Source organism: Chiloscyllium plagiosum, chromosome 20, assembly GCF_004010195.1.
Source record: "Chiloscyllium plagiosum isolate BGI_BamShark_2017 chromosome 20, ASM401019v2, whole genome shotgun sequence".
Classification (NCBI taxonomy): domain Eukaryota; kingdom Metazoa; phylum Chordata; class Chondrichthyes; order Orectolobiformes; family Hemiscylliidae; genus Chiloscyllium; species Chiloscyllium plagiosum.
In genome coordinates, this window is record NC_057729.1 from 51,982,899 (window position 1) to 52,007,610 (window position 24,712).

At 44.3% G+C, this 24,712-nt stretch overlaps 1 protein-coding gene across 1 annotated transcript in view; it reads left to right on the forward strand.

The window, feature by feature from the left end:
* Positions 1-11,986, forward strand: part of LOC122560277 (transcriptional repressor scratch 1-like) — a 45,869-nt gene extending 33,883 nt beyond the window's left edge. Inside the window, exon 2 of the mRNA XM_043710815.1 lies at positions 5,444-11,986. Within this exon, the coding sequence (XP_043566750.1) occupies positions 5,444-6,168 (725 nt within the window). The 3' untranslated portion in view covers positions 6,169-11,986. The remainder of the gene's footprint in view (positions 1-5,443) is intronic.
* The last annotated feature ends 12,726 nt before the right edge of the window (positions 11,987-24,712 follow it).

Genomic DNA, 24,712 nt, shown 5'->3' on the forward strand with positions numbered 1-24,712 from the left:
CGTCTTGTGGTCTTATGGTCTAAGTCCCACTCCGAAACATTAAACCTAATCTCAGTTTACAATTCCATTACAATGCAGAGGGAGGGCTGCCCCTTTGTAGATGCCATCTTTCAAAGCAGACATTAAACGGTGACTCTGTCTGCCCTCTCTGATGGACTCAAATGATCTTTGGACACTATTTTGCAGAAGAGCAGGGGGGGGTGGTCCTACCCTGTAGTGTGTGGTAAATATTTGTCACCTAACTAGCATCACAGAAAGGATCATCTGGTCATGAAAACATTGCTGCTGTGGTCCAACAGTGCTATGCATCAAATACTATTGGTGGTGTTTAATGCAGATGGTTAGGCATGTCTCATCATGAAGCCTTGAAAGAAAGACAGAAAATGTTGGAAAGACTGACCAGCCCAGGTAGTATTTGCAGAGGAGAAACAGGATGAATATTTCACGTCTGTAACTGTTAATCAGAATTGGAAAAATTGTGACAGGAGAAGTTATGAATGGCATTCCCCAAGGAGTACACTGGCTGATCAAGGTGGGGAGGTGGATGAGGGGTGAGATGGTGACCTGGAACTATTGCGATGGAGAGTGTGGCAGGATATATGCCACCATGAACGTATGCCATTCACACCTCCTCTAAAGATCATTTCTTTTTGTCTTGTCTCATTACCATTCCCTTTCCCTTTGCACTATTAATCCTTTCTGCCATTTCATCTTTCTTGTCCCCCGTCATCCTTTTGTCCTTCTTTCTGCCTTTCTCTTGCCCAAAACCATAAGACCATAAGACTTGGGAGCAAATTTAGGCCTTTTGGCCCATCGAGTCTGCTCCAGTATTTGATGATGGCTGATATGTTTCTCAATCCCATTCTTCAGCCTTCTCCCCATAACCCTTGATGCCCTTGCCAATCAAGAACCAACCGACCTCTGACTTAAATACACTCAATGACTTGGCGTCCACAACCTTCAGTGGCCATGAGTTCCACAGATTGACCACCTTCTGGCTGAAGAAACTCCCTCTCATCTCAGTTCTCAAGGGTTGTTCCTTCACTCTGAGGCTGTGCCCTCAGGTCCTAGTCTCTCCTACTAGTAGAAACATCTTCTCCACATCCATCCTATTCAGGCATCTCATTATTGTGTAAGTTTCAATTGGATGGCCCCTCAACCTTCTAAACGTTTCTTGCAGAGACCCAGAGTCCTCAGCTGCTCCTCAGATGACAAGCTCTTCAATTCTGGGATCAACTCTTGTAAACCTCCTCTAGAATCCTCTTCAATATCAACACATCCTTCCTTTGATACAGAGCCCAAAACTTCTCACAATATTGCAAACTTGGTCTGACCAGAGACTTGTACTGCTGAGGCTGTGTATCTCTGCTCTTGTAATGAATGCAAAAGTTGCATATGCCTTCTCAACTGCCAAATGAATCTGAATGACTGGGTGGCACTGTGGCCCAGTGGTGAGCATAATACCTCACAGCGCCACGGACCCAGGTTCCATTTCAGCTGGGACGAAACGTGTTGAGCTTATACATTCTATCAGCATCTGTATGGGTTTCCTCTGGGTGCTCCAGTTTTCTCCTACAGTGCAAAGATTTGCCGGTTAGGTGGTTTGGTCATACTAAATCGTCCCATAGTGTCTAGAGATGTGCAAGTGGGTTGGCTTTGGTTATGGGGATAGGGTAGCAGGGCTGCCTGTGTCAGATGCTCTTTGAGGGTCATTGTGGACTCAATGGAGCAAATGGTCTCTTTCCACAAAGTAGGGATACTATATTAACTTTAAGAGAATTCCAAACTAAGACTAATATTTCGGAAGCCCTTCCCCATTTAGAAAATAGTCTATGCCTACATTCTTCCTTCAAAAGTGTACAGTTTACTACATTATATTATACCTGTCCAAGTCCTTCTGCAGCCTTCCCACTTCCTCAATACTGCCTGACACTCCACCTAACTTTGTATCATCTGCAAACTTATTGCATTCTTAATTTTCTCAGTTCTGATGAAACGCTAACCAAAAGCCAAAATCTCTTCACCAAGATAGTGAAGCCTGTGGAAAGTGACTGAGGACAAAACCATGAAGGTTTTCAAGAAGGAGTTAAGTATAGTTCTAAAGGCTCAAGGGAGCAAGGATATCTGGTGAAATCAGAAACAGATCAGAGAATGGGATGATTAATCGTGATCATATTGAATGGCAGAGTTGGTTTTAAGGGCCGAATGGCCTACTTGTAAAGTAATATAGCACAAATGAGGCCCTTCAACCTACGTTGGAAATGTTAGCTTGTTCCACCTACAACCTCCACCAACCTACAGTGATCCCACTATCCAGCACTTGACTCATAGCATTGAGTGTTATGATGTTTGAAGTGCTCAACCACATATTTTTTAGATGTTAAGATTATTGGACCATGAGAAATAGGATCATGAATCCATTGATCTCAACCTTGTACACAAGGCCTCTGCTCCCACAGATGGGAGTTCCAAATACTCACTCTGTCTTCTAGAAACACTAATAAATTATTCAGACACAATTTCCCTTGCGCAAAGCCATGCTGTTTGATGAGATTTGTGAAGTGACAGAATCTGTGAAGTTTCCCACCTCAGTTACCCCTCCCGCCCCACTCCAAGCACAGTATTCCAGATTCCCACCACCTTCTTCTGAGTGAAAAGGCTTCTCAAAATCCCCTTCTGCTCCTATTCTGAGTGCCATAGAGATGTACAGCACAGAAACAGACCCTTCGGTCCAACTCATCCGTGCCGACCAGACATCCTAAATTAATCTGGTCCTATTTGCCACCATTTGGCCCATATCCCTCTGAACCCTTCCTATTTATATACCCATTCAGAGGCCTTTTGTATGTTGCAATTGTACCAGCCTCCACCACTTCCTCTGATAGTTCCTTCCTCTGAAAATGTTGCCCCTCAGGTCCTTTTTAAATCTTACCCCTCTCATCTTAAACCCATGCCCTCTAGTTTTGGACTCCCTTACCTTGTAAAAAAGACCTTGACTATTCACCCTATCCATGCCCCTCATGATTTTATAAACATCCATAAGGTCACCCATCAGCCTCCGACGCCTCAAGGGAAAACAGCCCCAGCCTATTTAGCCTCCCTCTATAGCTCTAACCCTCTGACCCCGACAACATCCTTGTAAATCTTTTCTGAACCCTTTCGAAGTTTAACAACATTTTTCCTATAACAGGGAGACCAGAACTGAACACAGTATTCTAAAACCTAAACTAAAAGCTAACATTTTGAGTCATCTAAATTGAAACATTAGTTTGCTCTCTCTCCATGGAAGCTGCCTGACCTGTTATGATTTCTAGCATTTTTGGTTTTCAATACAGATTCCAGCATCTGCAGTAATTTGCTCCAATAATTGCTGTAAATCTTTTCTGTACCCTTGCAAGTTTGACAACATCTTTTCCATGGGTCTGGAGAATGGGTCTCTATGTCGCAGAGGCCAAGTGCCAAGCCCCTTGCCCACAATCCTACCGTGACCCATCAGGCCAAAATCACTCACACTGTCCTGCCCTCATTGCCTCTGGTGACCTTCCCTCCACTGCCTCCAAACTCATATTCCCCCAGCCCCGTACTGCCCGGTTCTATCTGCTCCCCCAGATCCACAATCCCAACTACCCCAGCCGACCCATCATCATGGCATGCTTTTGCCCCACTGAACTCATCTCGTCCTACCTCGACTCCATCCTCTCCCCCTTGACTCAGCCACATCCCACCTACATCCGCTTCACCCAACCAGGCTCTCCATATCTTCTGTAACCTCCAGTTCCCCGGCCTCCAGTGCTTTATCTTCACTATGGACATGTCTATCCCCCACAAGGATGGCCTCCAGGCTCTCTGCTTCCTCCTGTCCAATACACCTGTCCAGTCCCCCTCCACCAATATCCACCACTGCCTCGCCGAACTGGTCCTCACCCTCAATAACCTGTCCTTTAACTCCTCCCATTTCATCCAAATCCAGAGGGTGGCCATAGGCACTCGGATGGGCCCTAGCTATGCCTGCCTCTTTGTCAGCTATGTCGAACAGACCTTCTTCAATACCTGCACAGGCGCTGTGCCCCAACTCTTCCACCATTACATCGATGGCTGCATTGGTGCAGCATCCTGCGCCCAGGCTGAGCTGGAACAGTTCATCGTCTTCTCCCACATCTTCCAAACCACTCTCAAATTCTCTTGGTCCATTTCAGACACCTCCTTTCCCTTCCTTGACCTCTCCATTTCTATCTCTGTTAACAGTCTCCAGTCGGATGTTGACTACAAATCCACAGACTCCTATAACTACCTGGACTACACCACCTCCTACCCAGTATCCTGCAAGAACTCCATCCCATTCTCCTAATTCCTCTGCCTCCACCGCATCTGCTCAGGTGAGGAGACATTCCACTCCCAAACATCCCAGATGTCCACCTATTTCAAACAACGTGCTTTTCCTCCCTCCCGTCATCCAGACTGCCCTCCACCACAACACCTCCATTCCCCATTCCACTGCTCTAAACCACCCCTCCAAATGCAATAAAGACAGAACCCCCCTTGTCCTAACCTACCACCCTACCAGTCTCCACATCCAACGCATCATCCTTAGGTATCTTCCCCTGGAAAAGATTAAAAACCTATCGGTACACCACCCCCCTATCCCCTCACTTCTATCCAGGGCCCCAAACAGTCCTTCCAAGTGAGACAGAGGTTCACCTGCCTCTCTTCCACCTAGTTTACTGCATCAGGTACTCCCGATGTGGTCTTCTCTACTTCGAGGAGACCGAACGTAAACTTAGGGAACGGTTCACTAAGCATCTCAGCTGGACCCGCAGGGGCCAACTGGACCTCCCAGTCATCTCCCATTTTAATTCCCCTTCCCACTCCCTTTTCCAAAATGACCACCTTTGACCTCCTCCATTGCCTCAATGAACCCAACTGCAAATTGGAGGAACAACACCTCATCTTCTGCCCGGGCAGCCTACAGCCCGGAGGACTCAACATTGAGTTCTCCAATTTCAAATAACCTCCTTTCCCATCCCCGACTCCCTTCCCAGTCCCTCCCCCTCCTTTCCACCTCACCCAGTCATCTACCTGGTTCATTCTGCCCATTGATCAACCAGGTTGTACGTTTTACCTGTCTTCACATATCCCCACCTCACCACCCTGCCCCCGTCATCCACTTTATCTGCAGCTCCCCCCACCCCCACCTCACCACCACCACGCAGTCCTGAAGAAGGGTTACAACAGGAACATTGACTTCTCCACCTCCTGATGGTACCTGGCTTGCTGTGTTCTTCCAGCCTCCTGCTTGTCTACCTTGAATTCCAGCATCTGTAGTTTTTTTTGTCTCTAACATCTTTCCTATAGCAGGGAGACCAGAATTGAAGATAGTATTCTAAAAGTGCTCTATATCCCTGTGAATTAATTGCTTTTCCCTGCCCCGTCTCTCTGTCTCAAGGTTATATTCACAGCTACATCAGCCCGTCAGCGGTGTACGAGAGCCGAGGGGAGAGTCTGACTGCGCCCCAGCCTGTCTTCACCAAAGTCGACGAGGTGTATGGGGAGCCGGAGGGACTGGGGCTGGGGCTGGAGCCGGACAGCCCTCGCTCGGGGCTGGCGAACGGCTACTTCAGCGGTGAGGCGGCGGTCAGCGAGGGCTACAGCATGGACGCCTTCTTCATCACGGACGGCCGGTCAAGGAGGAGGAGTGGCAGCGGTGGGGGGAGGCAGCCGGGACAGCGGCACCGCTGCGGGGAGTGCGGCAAGACGTATGCCACCTCGTCCAACCTGAGCCGCCACAAGCAGACCCACCGCAGCCTGGACAGCCAGCTCGCCCGCAAGTGCCCGACCTGTGCCAAGGTCTACGTCTCCATGCCCGCCCTGGCCATGCACGTCCTCACCCATGACCTCAAGCACAAGTGCGGCACTTGCGGCAAGGCTTTCAGCCGGCCCTGGCTGCTGCAGGGTCACCTCCGCTCACACACCGGCGAGAAACCCTTTGGCTGTGCCCACTGCGGCAAGGCGTTCGCCGACCGCTCCAACCTGCGAGCTCACATGCAGACCCACTCAGCCTTCAAGCACTTCCGCTGCAAGCGCTGCAACAAGACATTCGCCCTCAAGTCCTACCTGAATAAGCACTACGAGTCTGCCTGCTTCAAGGGTCCCCAAGAGGGGGAGTCCTGAGAGAGATTCCAAAAAAATGCATCGCCTCGTAAATGAGGGGGCGTGAGATAGAAGAGAGACGTGCAAAAATACAAATGCAAAATCTCCTAAACACGGAATCAGACATACAAAAGTACAAATGCAAACCCTCCCCCCCCCCCAAACGTGGAATAAAATAGAGAGACGTGCAAAAATATTAGTGCAAAATTTCTTAAATATGGATTGAGATAAATGCAAGACGTGCAAAATTTACAAATGCAACACCTCCAAATATGGAACAAGATAGGAAACGTACAAAATATAAATTGCAAACTTTTTCATCGTGGAATGAAATAAATGAGAGACGTACAAAACTAGAAGTTGCAAAACCTCCTAAATGTGAAATGCGATAAATGAGAGACGTGCAAATAAGAATGCAAAACCTCCTAAAAGGCGAGGAATGACAACTTCTCTCCACCTCAAAGCAATACTTCTTGAGATTACTTCCTAACATGTTTTTTTTTAAAATTAATATATGCTGGATTTGCTCTGAAAAGAAAAAAAAACTGCAACCCTCTCTTCAAAGTTGTGGCATGACATAAAGATTATATTTTTTTTGCTGTGCACCCACCAGAATTTTTGGAAACACTCCTTTCAACCAGGTTTGGGAGGAGGAACTCATGAAGTGAAAGCACTGGGATCATGATGACTTAGATGCACAAATACCTGTACAAACAGGCAGGTGTGTGCACGTGCACAGCTACACCGGGAATATGTACGCCACACGCAAGAATAGTCAGTCTCCCAGAACATGCCAATGACACATGTGCAACCATGCACCTGTGCATTAAACATACAGGCACATGCATGCGCATGCAGATACATGCACATTGACAAATAGGCATGTGTGCATGCACACATACATCTGCATATGCACACAGGGACACATATGCACGCACACTCCCCACTTTTCTAGAACATGTCAACATCATGTGCCATGCATGCATGCACATACAGACACATTCACACACACGCAAAGATGACCTCTTGTATTTTTTATGCTGCTCTTTGCTACAGGACGGGATATATTTATTGCATCTTCCACGGCGATTGAATGGTACTCGACTTTTTCAAAAGGGTAATTTTTTTCACTGACCTGAAGACAATGCAATGTTTCTGGTGTTTTCCCCAGGATTGACCCATCAGCAAGTATTATGCGTTAAGGCTGAATATTTTTTATCAACCGAAAACTAGTACATTGTGCCATGTTATTGAATTAATCTACAGTAGAATCTACCTACAGTGACCATGTGGGTCAGTTGAGCCTTCTGTGACTAAGCATTCTGGTGCCAGATCCTTGTGTTAAATAAAGCTAGGTGCTAATTTTGACAGTCAGCAGGAAAATGCAGAAGTCTTCTTTGGGTAGGTATGGAACACAGGATTCTGAACACAAGGCATATTTCTGCAAGATATATTCATCCAAAGGTAGAATTGACCATTTATAGGAAGGCCAGTGGCCCAATTAGTTCTCACAAGTTTCCTCTCACTGAACTTCTCCAGGCTACATCAGCAGAACCTTTTATTCCTCTGTCTTCCATATTCCTTTCTAGCTTCCCCTTAAACTTATGAACTTATTTGCCTTGATTACGCCTTCTGTATCATATTCCACAGTTTACTCGCTTTTAGAATAAACTTCCCCGGAATTCCCTTATTGGTGACTATTGATCACCCCAAGTTTTAAACTCACCCCTCATTGGAAACAGCTTTTTTGCAAACCTATCAAATTGCTTCATAATTTGAAGGGTCCAGCTTATAGAATTAAATTTTATTGCCATGTGTACACAATTACAGGAGTACTGCGAAACATTGCCACACACATTGCCACCTTAGGGACAAAGATATCTCGGGACAAAAAACTTAAGGTTCAAATTGTAAAAGAGAGAAACAAAGTTTAAAATGTTAAGCATTACAGACCATCATCGTACATACAGAAAAATAAAGAAATAAGGTAATAGTTAACATTAAAGTGAGATTTTGATGATAGTTGTACAATCTCAGTTCTGATCCCATCCACACGAAACCTTATTGCACCTTATTCAGTGCCTCTACATTCTCTCCATAACATGGAGACCAGTCCTGTGCAGAATATATATGTAGAGTACCTCTCTACCTCCCTCCCTCCCTTAAGAGGAAGAGAAGAGCATTTAGAGATTCAAACTTCTCCCACTACTTTGTCAAGTCCTGGCTAAACTGTCTCTAACTATCTGTCCTCTTTCATCCCTTAATACACTATTCTAAACAGATAAAGCATGATTTCTCTACTTTCCAATTTTATTCATCTATAAATGTGCTTCATTTCAGTTTACATGTCCTCCTGGGGTATTTGGTGATTCAGTGGTAATGTTACTGATCTGGTAATCCAGAGGGGCCCACCTAATGCTTATGTTCAAATCCCACCATTACCAGCTATTGGCATTTAAATTCAATTAATAACTCTGGAATTGAAAGCTATTCTTAATGATGGTGACAATAAAGCCATTGGTGTCCTGAAAAAGCAAACCATCTGGTTTACTAAGTCATTTAGGGAAGGAAATCTGTCATCCTTACCTGGTCTGGCCTACGTATGACTCCATACCCACAGCATTATGGTGTCTTTTAACTCCTCCATCAAATAGCCTAGCAAGCCATTCAGTTCCAGGGTAATTAGGAATGGACAACAAATACTGGCCTTGTCAGTGATGCCCATATCCCATGTAAAAAAAAATGAAATTGCATGCCTTCTTTTAGTAATATGTCTGGATGCCTCTAAATCCCTTTTACGCATGACCCCATTTTAAATTTTCTCTCGGGAATTTCTAGTCTCTTTATTCTGCCTATCAAAATGCAGCATCTCCAACTTATCTCTTAAAATTCCCTCATCATGTGAGAGCCTATTTAGGACTGATATTTTGTTTTAGTTTTCCTTCTATGTAGAAGGCACTCTGACCAGGTTTGTTGAATCACTGATAAAATTATATCCGCCATGATGAATATAACTTGCGCAGGTATGTTCTAAGTTCCAGATTTCCTGGGAATATACTTTAGCTTAACTGCTGAACCAGTGGTAACCACATGGAATCGACTACCTACTCAACCAGTCATAGCAATCAGTTGGGGATGCCTCCTGCATTGCAAATTGTGCTAATATTGATCATACTTTGTCAGTAGGTCATTGGCTGTGAAGTGTTTTGTGGTTCCCCAGGGAGGGTGAAATGTGCTACAGGAATGCAGGTTTTGAATCAACCACTATAACTGGATTCTACTGTATTTGAACATTGTAAAATATTGTTATGATTATGTATTATTGTTCTTGATAACAAAGAGGTGCACTTTTCATGGAGCAGAGTTTCTGACAGGGAGAAGAGTTCTGTAATTTCCCCAAGCTGTGTCACAGAGTTGGAATTTGCTGATGTGTGTTTCAGTGTTATCCAAACTGCACTGTGAACATGCCAACTGAACACCGTTTCCATGAAATTGTGCCCCTTTGCTTTTATTGAGCCAATCACCTATGAGCCATGGATTATTAACCCCTGTGTTGCCAAAGCGCTTGCCACTTTGAAGAAAGTAATGTTTCTTTTAAGTTTACGTAACTATTTATGTATTTAACTATTTATGTATTTAACTATTTATGTATTTAACAATTTATGCATTTATTTATTTATGCCATAGTTTTACAAGTCACAAACATCACTGAAACAGATGGGAGTTTGTTTTGAATTCCTAAAAGCTCAGAATTAATTTTTTAAGCACCATTATGGTTCCTTTTTGTTGTTGTTGCAGTGCAAGGGTCACTTGAGAAATGACAGTTTGGGGAATTGAGTGAATGTTGATATTGTAAATAAGGCACTACGCTGTATTCCAGCAATAATTCAATGATGCATGGCTTTCCTCCCTCTTCTAGTTTATTATGTCCTCAACAAGAGAATGCAGATATTGACTGCAGTATTACTTAACAATGGAAATCAGGGATCTGGCAGGGATGGAATAAGCATCTGCAGACAAAGCATTAAGTAGTCTTCCTTTGACTGCAGGATCTGTGTCAGGCTGCTGTTGTGCTCTTTGCCTCACATTATGGCCATGGGAGATTTTGCAGACAATGTTTTGTTGTTCTCTCTACTTCTCTCTGTTTTCAAAAGTTAGGCTTTACCTAGGCCATTTGGCAATCTGGTATAAGAATCCATTCGCATCTGCAATCCTCTCATTAACCTCTCTGTAATACAGTGCACTTGTTTCAATTTTTGCCCTGTCCATTTCCCTCCAAATTTCACCCCACTAATATGTTCGGAAGGAGGTTATTCAGCCCCTCTTCCGCGACTCCATTAGATCACAGCGAGTCTGCATCTTCATTCCATTAACTCGCAATCCTTTTGCCTAACCAACATCGATCAATCCCAGCCTTGAAATTTTCAATTGACACCCAACCTTTGCAGTTTATTTGGAGAGGTAGTAGGGGTGTAGGTGCAAGATCTCCACTACAGTGAAGTATTTTCTAACGTTAGCCCTCAACAACTGATAAGGGCCCATTGTTCTGGACAACCAGAAGGAGTGGTTTCTCCCTATCTAGCCCATCAACTCCATCAACCATCTCAAAAACATTCTGAAAACTGGCTGACTTGAGTAAAACAGCTGCATTGTGAAAAAAAATTGCATGCACCAGCCCAGTGAATCCCAGGAAATCCTTTCATTTTAAAGGGAGCATTGAACACAGGTGCTAATTTCTGGTTTGCAATCCAGGCAGGATCAGGACACTGAGCTGGGAAATTTTGCCATGACCACATTGAATGGTGGAACAGGCTCAAAGGGCTGAATAACCTGGTCCTGTCCCTATTTCATGCATAAGGCAGGATATGTGTTTGCTTTTAGTTCCCCAGTGTAGGGCTATCAGTTGAAACCCAGATATTGTTTCAGGTTAGCTGGGACAGCATAGAGAGTGAGTTAAACGTAGTCTGTGAGAATCGCTACTTCATTCTAATTGAACTTAGCTTTTAGAGTTCACTCTGCCCTCTAGTGGGAAGTTGCCACTGTTTAAATTGCTGACAGCACTAGTTGTGATCGTTTCCTCTATGTTTAAAACCAACATTTTTTTTTCTGAACTGAGCAAAAAAAGTGCTGACTTTATTAGATTCAGTGTGTCACATAATTTGTATTTGTGCTCACTGTGTTTGAATAATCTGATTCTTGTGTTCAAATCCCTCCATGGTCTCACCCATCCCTATCCGTGAACCTCTTGCAGCTCAACAACCCTTCCAGATAAAATCAGAAATTGCTGGAGAAGCCATCCCTGACCACTGCACTCCTTCCATTCCGGCCTCTTGTGGATTCCCTGCCTGCTTCACTCTAGCTATTGGCAGTCGAGCCTTCAACTACGTCAGGCCCAGCCTCTGCAACTCCTTCCCTTCACCTTGCAGCCTTTCTGCCTCTCCTATCTCTGTTCCTGGAAACCTACCTCTCTCAACAAATGGTTGATCATCTGTCCAAGTGTCCCCTCTGTTGTTCCAGTGTCAATTCAGAAAAACCATCTACTTCACAAATGTCCTTGAAGGAAGGAAGCGTTCTTTACTGGATAAATATAGGAGAAGTAAGCCGTTCTGACTATCAATTCTGCTCTGCCATTCAATCACATCGTGGCTGATCCGATAATCCTCAACTCCACTTCCCTGCCTTTTCGCCCACAACCCTTGATTCCTTTGTTGGCTAAAAATCTATCTCAAGCCTTGAATTTACTTGTGAGACCTTAAGACATAGGACCAGAAGTAGGCCATTCAGCCCATTGACCCTGCTTCATCCATCAATAAGGTCATGGCTGATATAATAATCTTTAACCCCATTTTCCTGCCTTTCCCCATTACTCCTGACTCCCCAGTTGACTGGAAACCTATCTATCTCAGCCCTGAATACATTTAAAAGGCCTTAAGACATAGGGGAAAAAATAGACCATTCAGCCCATTGAGTCTGCTCCACCTCTGGCCTACATGTGGGGCTCCAGACCCTCAGCAATGTCGTTGATTATTAACTGTCCTCTGGGCAGTTAGGGATGAGCAACAAATGCTGGTCCAGCCAGCAACACTCATATCCATGAATGAGTAAAAATAAATTATCTAATTATGTTTCTGTGAAGCGAAGTGTGATGTACACTGGGTTAAAAGGCAAGGTATGTGTACACATCGTTGGAGGTAAGTGGTTCCTGTATGATGACACTTCTATCCAATCACTTGTTAGACTCATCCTTGCTTACTTCCCATTAGCTGCCCATGACAGTAGCCCATCTCCCTTCATGTTTTGTCTGTCCACTACAGCAGGCTCGATCCTACATAATAAGAGCTCTACCAACTACCTCGCCACATTCCTCATAGCTCCCTGGTCCTCACTTCCTGCCAGGGATCCAAGGCCACTGGGAAGGCATAACCAAGTGAGGGAGAGGCAGAAGTGAGGGAGATCCAAGACAGGGGAAACCTATAGTCTAGATTAGAGTGGTGATTTCCCTGCTCCTCGGATACTGCCTGACCTGCTCTGCTTTCCCAACACCACTCTAATCTAGACTCTGATCTCCAGCATCTGCCGTCCTCACTTATGCCGAGGGGGAACCTACAGTTTACTCATGAGGCCTGAAAGAAGTACTCCTGTCAGTTTCACCCAAAAAGATCAAAAACATTATTTTTCAAACATTGTTTTTTCCTTGCCAATTTAAAATGGAAGCCCACCAGTTACAGATAGAAAAGATGTTTCCTGTGATTATAGGCTTGTTTTAACATTGTCGAGAGTGGTGCTGGAAAAGCACAGCAGGTCTGGCAGCATCTGATCAGCAGGAAAATCAACGTTTCAGGCAGAAGTCCTGATGAAGAGCTTACGTCCGAAACGTCAATTCTCCTGCTCCTCGGATGCTGCCTGACCTGCTGTGCTTTTCCAGCACCACACTCTCGACTCTGATCTCCAGCATCTGCAGTCCTCACTTTCTCTTGTTTTAACACTGAGCAGGCCATACCTATGATCTTTGGAGTTTTGGAAGAATATGCGGTGGTCTAAGTGGAACATGCACAATTCTGAGCAGTGACATGACTGAGAGGATGTTTCCTGCCATCGTGGGATCTAGAGTCTCCCAATTAGGATGGAAATGAAAAGGAATTTCTTCTCTCAGAAGGTCAGGAGATGCAGAAATTCTTTTTCCTAGTGGAGTCTGAGGCATTGGATCTATTCAAGGTTGAGTTAGAGTTTGATCAACCAGGGAGTCAAGGGTTATAAAGAGCCCGGAGAGTGGAACTGAGACCACCACCTGATCATCCATGAACTTACTGGACAATGGAGCAGATTCAAGGGGTAAAATGGCTTCCTGCTTACCCTATTTCTGACAATGTTCTGATCTAATGCAGATAATTTCCCGAGACCATATTAACCTTCCTCACAGACCAGTCTCCTCCGCATGGAGATTGGGTTACCAACTCTGTTTGATGTATTCCTGGGGATTTCATCACATGATCTCCTATCTCCCTCCATTGGTCACCTAATCTGTCCATCCTCAGCTGCCAACCCTTCCCACACCAACTAGAATCCAATAAGGCTTTTCAAGCCCATTTGGAGCCTTTCTTTAATTGTCTTAAATATATTTGTAACTAAATAAATGAAAGGTACATGAAGAAATTTTTTTTTGGAAAGTCATCATTTATTTAAACACTCTGAGTGAAGCTTCTCCTGGGAGTTTCCAATAGTAGTTCCCTGGGGATTAATTTCCAGACCAATCCCAGGTGGAGTATAGAATCCCAATAGTTTGGAAAGAGGCCATTCACCCCATCAAATCTGCCCTGACCACCCAAAGGACATCCCACCCAGACCCAAACCCACACCCTATACTTCCCATGGCTAATCTGCCTAGCCTGCACATCTCTGGTCACTATGGAGGAATTTACCATTGCTAATCCACTGAACCTGCACATCTTTGGACCCATGCAGACATGGGGAGAACTTGCAAACTCCCTACAGACCGTCACCCCAGGGTGGGATTGAACCAGGTCCCTGGTTTTGTCAGACAGCAGTGATAACCAATGAGCCACTGCGCCTGGTGAGGGATGTGGAGGGGAGAAGTAAGAATGATTTTGTATTTAATTGACACCTTTCACTACTGTCGAGAATTCCAGAGATCCTTACAGGCAATGGAAGTGGAGTCAATTTGTGCACAATGTAAATGGCTTTGTGACAGAGTGCCCAGACCACGTTGATTAAAGGAAAAAGTACACAGGGGAGAACATCTCTTTGAAATAATGTCAGAGGGTATCTGAGACGTTAGATAGGCTTCAGGTTAACCCCTCATCTGGAGTGGGCAAGGTGAATTGGGGGTTCCACTGTCAAGCTGGTAAATTTCCTTGTCTCTCAGTGATGGGAAGATGGGGAGGGGATGTTCTCAGTAGAAGCAAAAGATTTTTTTCTCAATAAATCCTCAAACATGAAGTCCGGTAGAAAGTGACCATTCAACAGCACTGATGGTAACCATGGTAGTATTGAAGGGCTGGCCCACTTTTGAAGGTAAGAATCATAGTGCGTAGGGAGAGTGGGCGATGAGATTACTCATTTGTGGGTGTTGGGGGCCAGAAATTAAAGATTGTTACTTCCCCGGGGATAATGCTCATGAAATTCATATTCATAAATAATTACACTGAAAAGTCCAGAAAAAAAACAGCAGCCAAAATAAAATGCTGGGAGATTTTTTTGACCCAGAATCAATCCTGCCTGAAAGCGCTAACAGCAATCTTCACAGAAACTGCATTGAAGAACATTGTCCTATCTCCTGTTGTATGTGACAACCACGGATCATTTTATAGATTATAAGCTCAAAAACTATTTAAAATATATGATTGATAATAATGGAAACATTCAATCTAGATTTCTGAGTCTGATCTGAATGTTGTTGTTAGTTTGTTCCTGTGTTATTTCTCTCGCGTTCTGAGATTCTCCTCACTCTCCTGTCCCCCTCTCTCTGCTCTTCTCCATTTCCATTCCTCCTTCCCGGACTCACCCACTATTAGCCTCCACCCACTCTCCAATCTCAGCTTCTCCCACTCTCTGATCCTGCTATCCTCATTTCCCACTTTCTCTCTTTCCTATTCCTCAGATCTCACACACTCTGCTATCCCTTTCTCTCTCCACTTCTGTTCTCAGCTATCTCCCTCTCTCACTGGTTCTCTCTGCTATCCCCCTCTCACTCTCCAGAACTTTCTCACTTTTGCTGCTATGATGCTTTCTCCCTTTTCTCTTTGTATAACTCACATAGCTGGCATTATAGTTAGTTTTAGAAAAAAGTAATTTTGTATATAAAGCAAAAATGTATATTCTGCTGCATCAATTTATACTTGCACTCAGTTTTTATTGTACACTTCACGGTGTACAAGGTGTACACAGTTTCTGGAATTTTCCATACTATTTTATTCTTTATAAAGAAAGCAGGATTTGAACACACAACTGTAGAAAGCACAATTGTACCAAACCTCTTTGCCAAACTTCAAAAAGGAGAATAAAGGATATAAATGACTCTGTCCTTGTGTTTATTTTGTTTTTGTTGAGTGTGTTTCATGTGTTGAAATGAACCTTGTCTACTTTGTTATCTGGAGACTCAGGTGTCAAAGTTCATGGTCATTGGGTCATTAGCGCACACCGTGCCAGTCACTTTGGGAATGTTTCTAACCCGTTTTGGAAATGTTTACCCTTGTGCATGGAATTTAAACAAAAAAACCACCTGGGCTGGGAACCTCCAAACAAGTTCATCAAATTAGCACCAATAATTAACAGCAAGATGCCAAACTTGATATGGAGGATGAAAGCCATTGAACTCATTCTAGTTCAAACCTCCTGAAAAGGTCTTACGGTCCTTGTCCCAAATACTCCCTCCTGCATTTTCCACCTCCCCCATTTGACCATTTCCAACCAAATATGTGACTGGTCTTTGTTTTTACCTGGTTTGCACCTGATTTGTTCTGGCACTGTCACTGTTTAATTTGCTCCACATTCACTTTTCCTTATCTGCTATAGGAAGGATATTTCTAAACTGGAAAGGGTACAGAAAAAAGGAATTATAAAGATGCTACCAGAACTGGAGGGTTTGAGTTATAAGAAGAAGCCAGATAGACTGGGACCTTTTTCCCTAGAGGGGTGACCTTACAAAGATTTGTAAAATCATGAGGGACATAGATAAGGTGAATAACAATACCCTTTTCTCCTGAGGGAGGAGTTCAAAACAGAGGGTACAGGTTTAAGGTGAGAGGGAAAAGATTTAAAAGGGACCCAAGGAGCAACTATTCACACAGAGGATGGTCTCCAGCATCTGCAGTCCTTACTTTCTAGCATATGGAATGACCTGCCAGAGGAAGCATTGGATGCAGGTACAGTTATAACATTTAAAAGACATCTGGACAGGCACATGAATAGGAAAAGTTTAGAGGGACGTGGGCCAAACGCAGGAAATTTGGACGAGTTTATTTTGAGGAATTTGGTTGGATGAGAAGGTCTGTTCTCATGCTCTATGACTATTTGCTGTTTTATTCATTGAAATCCACTACACAAAATGAGGTCATTGGACTCTCTTTCATTGTACCAGCTCTTTGAAATCAATTACACCTAATCCTCCACACTTTTTCCCATAGCTCTGCAATTTTCCCTTTTTCAATTGCAGACTATACCCAATTCCTTTTTGAAAGATGCCATTGAATCTGCTTCCACTGACCTTTCACAGCACATTCCAAATCATGCCAACTCACTGTGCGAAATTTCGGTTTGGTTCTTTTGCCAATTATTTTCAATATGTGGCCCCCTGGCTTTTGACCCTCCTTCCATTGGAAACCATTTTGCCCCATCTACTCTTATCAAAATGTTTCATTGCTCTAAATAGCCCGAATAACATTTTTATTCATCAATTTACTTCAGCTTTCCTTTGTAACTCGAGCCTCTGACACAAATCTTCTAGACCTTCATGCCTCATAAAGAGGTGTTTTGTATCTCAATTAAGATCAACACAGGCTTGAGAAACAGTAATTCCTCTTTCACCAGGACTGAGTTCAACAATTTGAATTAATCAACTCTGCCTCTATTTGTTTGGATGGCACACATTGATACAGATATTGTTTTTGTCATTTACACCTCCTCTAAACACTTGCTGACTTGTTTGTATCTTGATTTGGAGACTCCGGTGTTGGACTGGGATGTACAAAATTAAAAATCACACAACATCTTGTTAGCTTTGCTCTCAGCAAAGTGGGCCCAGTTACTCCTTTTCACATCTCTCATTTACACCTATTTTACATCTCAATCACTCCTTTACTCTCGTTAATGCTGCGTTAGTCTTTTGCTCTGGGTATCCTCACAATCTAAGTGATTTCTTGCTCCATCCCCTTTGTCAACAGCATGAAAATCACCAATTTCCAATTCTTTTCCATTCTGAAGAAGAGTCGTACTGGACTTGAAGCATTAATTCTGTTTCTCTCTCCTCAGGTCCTGTTAAACCTGCTGAGTTTCTCCAGCACTTTCTGTCTATGTTTCAGATTTTCAGTGCATCTGGTATTTTACTTTTATCCCCCAGACCCTGCATTTGCTTCTTTGCTGATCTGATCATCAACCCTTTTGCTTTACACCATCATTATTTCTTTCACTAAAACAGAAGCAAAATACTGTGGCTGCTAAAGCTTGAAGGAAAAACAGAAAGTGCTGGAGAAATTCTGCATGAACACCTTCACTCAGTCCACAAGCATGGTGCCGGCGTTCCAGTCTCTTACCATTTTAATATCGTGCCAATTACTCCCATGGTCACATTTCTGCCTAGAACAAAATGAGAAGACATTTCTTCAGCCAGAGAGTGGTGGGCCTGTGGAATTCATTGCCGTGGAGCACAGTGGAGGCTGGGACGTTGGGTATCTTCAAGGCAGAGATTGATAAGTTCTTGGTCTTGCAAGAAATTAAGGCCTACGGGGAGAGTGCAAGTAAGTGGAGTTGAAATGCCCATCAGCCATGATTAAATGGCGGAGTGGACTTGATGGGCCGAATGGCCTTGTTTCCACTCCTATTTCTTATGGCCTTATGGTCTTATGGACTGCAGTGTTCCAGTGAAGCCCAATATAAGCTACAGGAGCAGCACCTCATTTTCTGATTAAGCACATTACAGCCTTCTGAACGCAACATTGAGATCAACAACTTCAGACTGTAAATTCCATCCTCACTATTTGGTTTTCGTGGTTCTGCTATGGACAAAATTGACTTTTCTTCTGCTATTAATACCTACACTGGATCCAAACTCACTTCTCTACAACTGTTGCCATTCCCTTAGTCTCTTATGACAACTGTGATCTTTGCTTTCCCTCTATGTTTTCATTGACCTCCCCTCCTCTTCCATTTGCCCCCCCCCCCCACCTTTTCTCCACATCATAAAATCTATAATTTATCCATTCTTCTCTTCAGTTGCAAAACATGTTACAACTGGACTGAAGTCATCAACTTTGTGTCGTTTCCCATAGATGTTGCCAGAGCTGATGAGATTCTCCAGAAAATGGCTGTTTTTGATTCAGATTTCCAGCATGCACAGAATCTTGATTTTGTTTCACTCTTTTGATTTCAGTGCACTCATTAACATTCTGTTATCGTTCCAGGTTCAATAAACAGCACATCAAATCAGCCTGCTAGGATGGTATACATTGATGAAGGACAGAGGTCTGTACTTGCTTTCCAGAAGCCAGGTTAAATGAAAAATTGCAATGGTTACCAAGATCTGTCATATTTCTCTCCAAGAGATCTACCAATAGAGATGGTCACCTATCCTCCAATTCCATACTCTGACACACCTTGGCTGAAAAGATTTACCCTCTGACACAGCAATATTGGTGCCTCAGTGGTTAGCTCTGCTGCCTCACAGCGCCAGGGACCTGGGTTTGACTCCAGCCTTGGATGACCACCTTGTGGAGTTTACACATTCTCCCTGCATCTGCATGGGTTTCGGCCAGGTACTTTGATTTCTTTCCACTGTCCAAAGATATGCAAGTTAGGTGGATTGGCCAGGGATGCGTGATCTAGATGGAGTAGCCATGGTAAATGCAGGGTTATGGAGGTCGGGTGGGTCTGGGTGGGATGCTCAATGCAAATAGAATGGACTGAATAAACTCTTTCTATCCTAGGGATTCTATGAATGATCAGCAGCAACAGACATCAGTTATTGTAGCATATTGATGGGACTATGGCAATGATGACAATGTGCTGTAGTGCCAGGAACAGGCTGCCAGCGCATGCCAATTTAGTGAGTTAGTTTGCAGTGAAGCTGGATCTTCTCCTGCCTGGGAGATCATCTCCTACAAATGGTAGGTACTGCACAGTATGGCTGGCGGTTAGGGTCGTCTCCTGGACCAGTTCAGCTCACCATTTGGTGAGGAGGATGGGATAAGTTGCCCTGACGTCTGGAGGGGGATCTCGTTGGAAAGGACTGTGGATCAAAGTGCTGCTGGATTTTGGAAAAGAATGAACTTGCAGGATTCCTGACCAAAGTATCTCCTCATGCTCTGAGCCCCTGATGGAATCCTTAGTGGACAGGCTCATAGACAGTCTACCTGCCTCATCAACAACTGAGGCACTAAAGACAACAATGAATGTTCACTTAATAACCACAACCTGCCCACGAATTGGCAGAGAGTGAGGACTTGCCATGTGGAAAGCTTGGAAAACAAATCCATGGGGGTGAGGGGTAGCTTGCCAGTCCTTGGTTGGGGCGTGGGGACATGGGGAATGACCCCATGTCACTCAGCGACTAACCAAGGAACCTGAGAATCCCTGCCCTCTCTCTAACTTCCCAACCCCACATTCTCCTTTGCAAACTCACTCGTGCCAGCACTTACCCGTGTCCTGGGAGCCCATGCTCTTTAGAATTTAGAAGAACGTGAGGCAGTGTTATGGAAACATACATGATTCTTAGGGGACTTGATAGTGTAGCTGTGGAGAAGTTGTTACCCCTTGTGGGAGACCCTAGGATCAGAGGGCCTAATCTCAGGGTAAAGGGGTCACTCATTTAAGGTAGAGATGAAGGGTTAGTGGGCGGCACGGTGGCACAGTGGTTAGCACTGCTGCCTCACAGCGCCTGAGACCCGGGTTCAATTCCCGCCACAGGCGACTGACTGTGTGGAGTTTGCACATTCTCCCCGTGTCTGCATGGGTTTCCTCCCACAGTCCAAAGATGTGCAGGTCAGGTGAATTGGCCATGCTAAATTGCCCGTAGTGTTAGGTAAGGGATAAATGTAGGGGTATGGGTGGGTTGCGCTTCGGCGGGTCGGTGTGGACTTGTTGGGCCGAAGGGCCTGTTTCCACACTGTAAGTAATCTAATATCAGACATTTCTTCTCTCAGAGGTAGGGAATCTACAGAATGCTGATGGGGTTGGGTCATTAAAAATATTCAACGGTGAGACAGATAGATTTTAATCTGGGTCTTTTAAATCAAGGGGTATGGGGAAAAGGCAGGAAAGTGGAGGTGAGGATTCTCAGGTCAGCTATGATCCTACTGAATGGCAGAGTATTTTCAATGGGCTGAATGACCCACTTCTTTTCTAATGTGTTCTGGTCTTATCTAATTGTTGCAAAAGCCACTATATAAATGTACTTGTTTAACTGCTATCCCCATTTTGCTCAATAGAGGGAGCTGATACTCTCTACCAGACATAACCATTATAATCACCCCTTCTTTAAACGTCAATGTTTTGCCAATGGAGATGCAGCTTATACATGTAAATAGAACATAGAACAGTACAGCACAGTACAGGCCCTTTGGCCCTTGATGTTGTGCCAGCCCTTTATCCTACTCTAAGATCAGAAAACCTACATAATCTCCATTGTACTATCTTCCACGTGGCTATCTAAGAGTTCCTTAAAAGCCCCTAATGTATCTGACTCTACTACACTTTTGGCAATGCATTCCACACACCCACCAGTCTCTGTGTAAAGATAGCTGAATATGGATTTGTGCTCCTATTGGACATATTCTGATTTTTCAGCAAGTTTTACTACTCAGTTGCTGTTAAAGATGCACCTACTAAATTAGATTTTCCAGAAACTTCAATTGATAGATTAGTAAAACAGTGAATGTGGAGACTTTGGAGATTTTAAATTGTTGGGGGTGGTGGTGGTGGGGGGGGGGGGGGGGGGGGGGAGGGGGGGTGCGCACTGAAGAGGGCAGGGTGTGTTCAACACACATCCCATGCACATCATGGAGACATTTAATGAGTGGGTTGCCTGCTCTTCTCAAAGCTCCACCCAGGATGTTACCAGGCAGCTCGGGGATAGAAATCATGGTTCCTGGTGCTGTTCCAGGCCCAACCTTCTCCCTGACTCAACTGCAACAGCTTCATGGCTGACCCAAGCACAGCTCAGCCCTAGAGCTCCAGGCCCGAGTTATTAGGCCTTGTAACTCCAGCACCTCCTGGTATTGGGCAGCTACCCTTCAGTTTTGCCGGATGGAGGTTGTTGGTCGTGATGTCATCAGCTGTCACAGGCACTATGCGACCAGAATTCTCATAGAATGAATCACAGAATCCTAGAATCATAGAATCCCTGGGGTGCAGAAAGAGACCATTTAGCCATAACATCATAAGACCAAAAGACATAGGAGCAGAAATTAGGCCATTCAGTCCATAGCCAGCCCTGCCATTCAATCATGGCTGATAAGTTTCTCAACCCCATTCTCCCTATTTCTCCCCATAACCTTTGATCTGCTTGGCAATCAAGAACTTATCTATCTCTGTCTTAAGTATACTCAATGACCTGGCCTCCACAGCCAACTGAAGCAGTGAATTCCATAGATTTACTACTCTTTGGTTGGGTATATGATTAAGAAGGGTTTGGAGGGATATGGGCCGGGTGCTGGCAGGTGGGACTAGATTGGGTTGGGATATCTGGTCAGCATGGACGGGTTGGACCGAAGGGTCTGTTTCCGTGCTGTACATCTCTATGACTCTATGACTCAAAATAAGTTTCTTTTTATCTCTGTCCTAAAAGGTCTTCCCTTTACTCTCAGGCTATGCCTTCAGGTCCCAGTCGCTTCTATGAATGGAAACATCTTTCCAACATCCACTCTGTTCTCAGCAAGTCTGCACTGACTCTCCAAAGAGCATCCCACCCAGGCCCCCTCCACCTCCATAACTCTGCATGTGGTTTTTAACCATAGCTAACCCACCTCATCCCCGGACACTCTGGGGCAGATTTTACTATGGCCAACCCATCTCGCCTGCACATCTTTGGGCTACAGGAGGAAAGGATAAAAGATCTTGCTTAATTTCAACAACTTCTATGACTTCAGGATGTCCCCAAAAAGCACCTAACAGCCAATGAAATCCCTTTCAAAGCACAACGTGAAGAACGCTGCAGCCGAATGATGCAAGAGCCCGCAGCAATGATGACCATACTGTCCAGGTGGGTTGGCCAGGATGCTGAGGAAAATGCTCTCCTCTTCTTAAAACAAGCACCTCAAGGGATTCTTTGACGTCAGGCTGAGAGGACAGTTGCGGGCATTAGTTTGCAAAGGATGACACCGCTGTCTGATTGGAACTCCCTCAGTCCTGCACTGGGTGAGTCAAACTAGATTTTGTGCTCATGGTTCTGGAGTGGACCTTGAACAATGTATGGGCACGTGGCAATCACTGAGCCGCTCCTGACACCAGAAGGAAACTGCTTGACACTGCCATCAACTGTTTATATTTGGCTGCCTTGTGTTCCCAGATGCTGCGACAGCCACTATTTTGTAGGAAGGCAAAGTGGGTTACCCCACTGCTCTGGACAAGCTTTATACCTCATCAAACCTCAGGAAGAAAGAAAAAAACCTGATTACCCATCCATGATCATATGCTGCTCGTGGGAACTGGCTGTGCGTAAATTGGTTGCCACATTTCTGTGTTACGATAGTAACTGCACTTCAAAAGGTTGGAAAATGTGCTATATAAATGCAACTTTTTTCATTCTTTGTACTCATTTATCCTTCCTGGATTTTCACTATCAGGCAAATTCAAATGCTTCCTGTTGCAGGCACCTGCTTTTTAAAAAGCTTTTGACACATCCAATGCTTCATTCCACATGCAGAATGCTCAGTAACAGTGGAAATTTACTGCCGGCTCTGTCTGCTTTAAAAATGTTAATGTGTTAATTACTTCTCCAGATGATCCAAACTTAAAAACTGTTACTCCATATGACTGCAGTTTTTATGCAAAGGTTTCATTATTTTAACCAAGAATCAGTGTCTTTTCACCCTTTTGTGGGTCCTGAGCCAGAGTTTACTTCCCGCCCATAGTTGCCTTTGGGAAGGAGGTGGTGAGCTGGATTCTTGGATCATTGCACCTACAGTGCTGTAGGAAGACCCATAATGCTCTGAGCGAGGGAATTCCAGGATTTTCACCCAGCAGCAGTGAAGGAACGACGATAAATTGCAAAGTCAGGATGGTGAGTGGCTTGGAGGGGAACTTGAATGTGGTTGTGTTCCCATGTATCTGCAGCCCTTGTTCCTTGAAGTGGTTGTGGGTTTGGAAGGTGCTATCTGAGGATCTTTGCTGAGTTTCTCCAGAGCATCTTGTAGGTAGTACACACAGCCGCTACTGAGTGTGGACATTTGAGGATGTGGTGCCAGTCAAGCAGGTTGCTCTGCCCTGGATGGTGTCAAGCTTCTTGAGTGTTTAGGAGCTCCACCCATCTAGGCAAGTGGGGAGTATTCCATCACACTCCTGAGTTGTACCTTGTTGATGGTTGTCAGGCTTTGGGAGTCAGGAGGTGAGTTACTCTCCGCGGTATTCCTGGCCTTTGACCTGCTGTTGTAGTCACCCTGTTTATGTGGTGAGTCTAATTGAGTTTCCGGTCAATGGTGACCCTCGGGGTATTGAGATTCAGTGATGGTAACACCATTGAATGTCAAAGAGCAGTGATTAGATTGTCTCTTATTGGAAATGATCATTCACTGTTAAACGATCACAAACACTGGTTCACAAATACACATAAGCATGTAAAATTGAAATAACATGCAGGTCTGAGTGGGTGATTTTAAGGCCTGATTAGGAATGATAGATTACGTGTGTGGGAAAAGTGGATGGGATAATTGGTCATGATAAGGGTCGATGAGATTTTTTAAACAGTGTACAAAATCCTCCCCTCCTTCACATTATTCCATCCAATGCGAGACGACAAAAAGTTGAAGTTACCAAACTGCCTCACCAACCTCAGAAACACAATGAGATCAAATTTCACATTCAACTTGATAGGGAAAAGGACAGATTAAATTGAAAATGTAAGTTTAGGAACTTTGAAACTGAACTATTTGTGGGTGAACTTACCTAACTACAAAGATCTTTCTTTGCCACTGAATTAGATCAGAATTGATTTGCAATTCACCTCTGTTCGTTATGCGGTGCAAAGGGTGGGCTGTGGAGGTGGAGGGATGGTGACTTGAGGGACATCTTTAAGGTTATCGGGTAGATGCAGAGAAGGTGGGTGAGAGAGGAACAAAGGGCCAACAATGTAAGATAGTCAGTAATGAATTCAGGTGAATTTTTTCCCCAGACTGTGGTG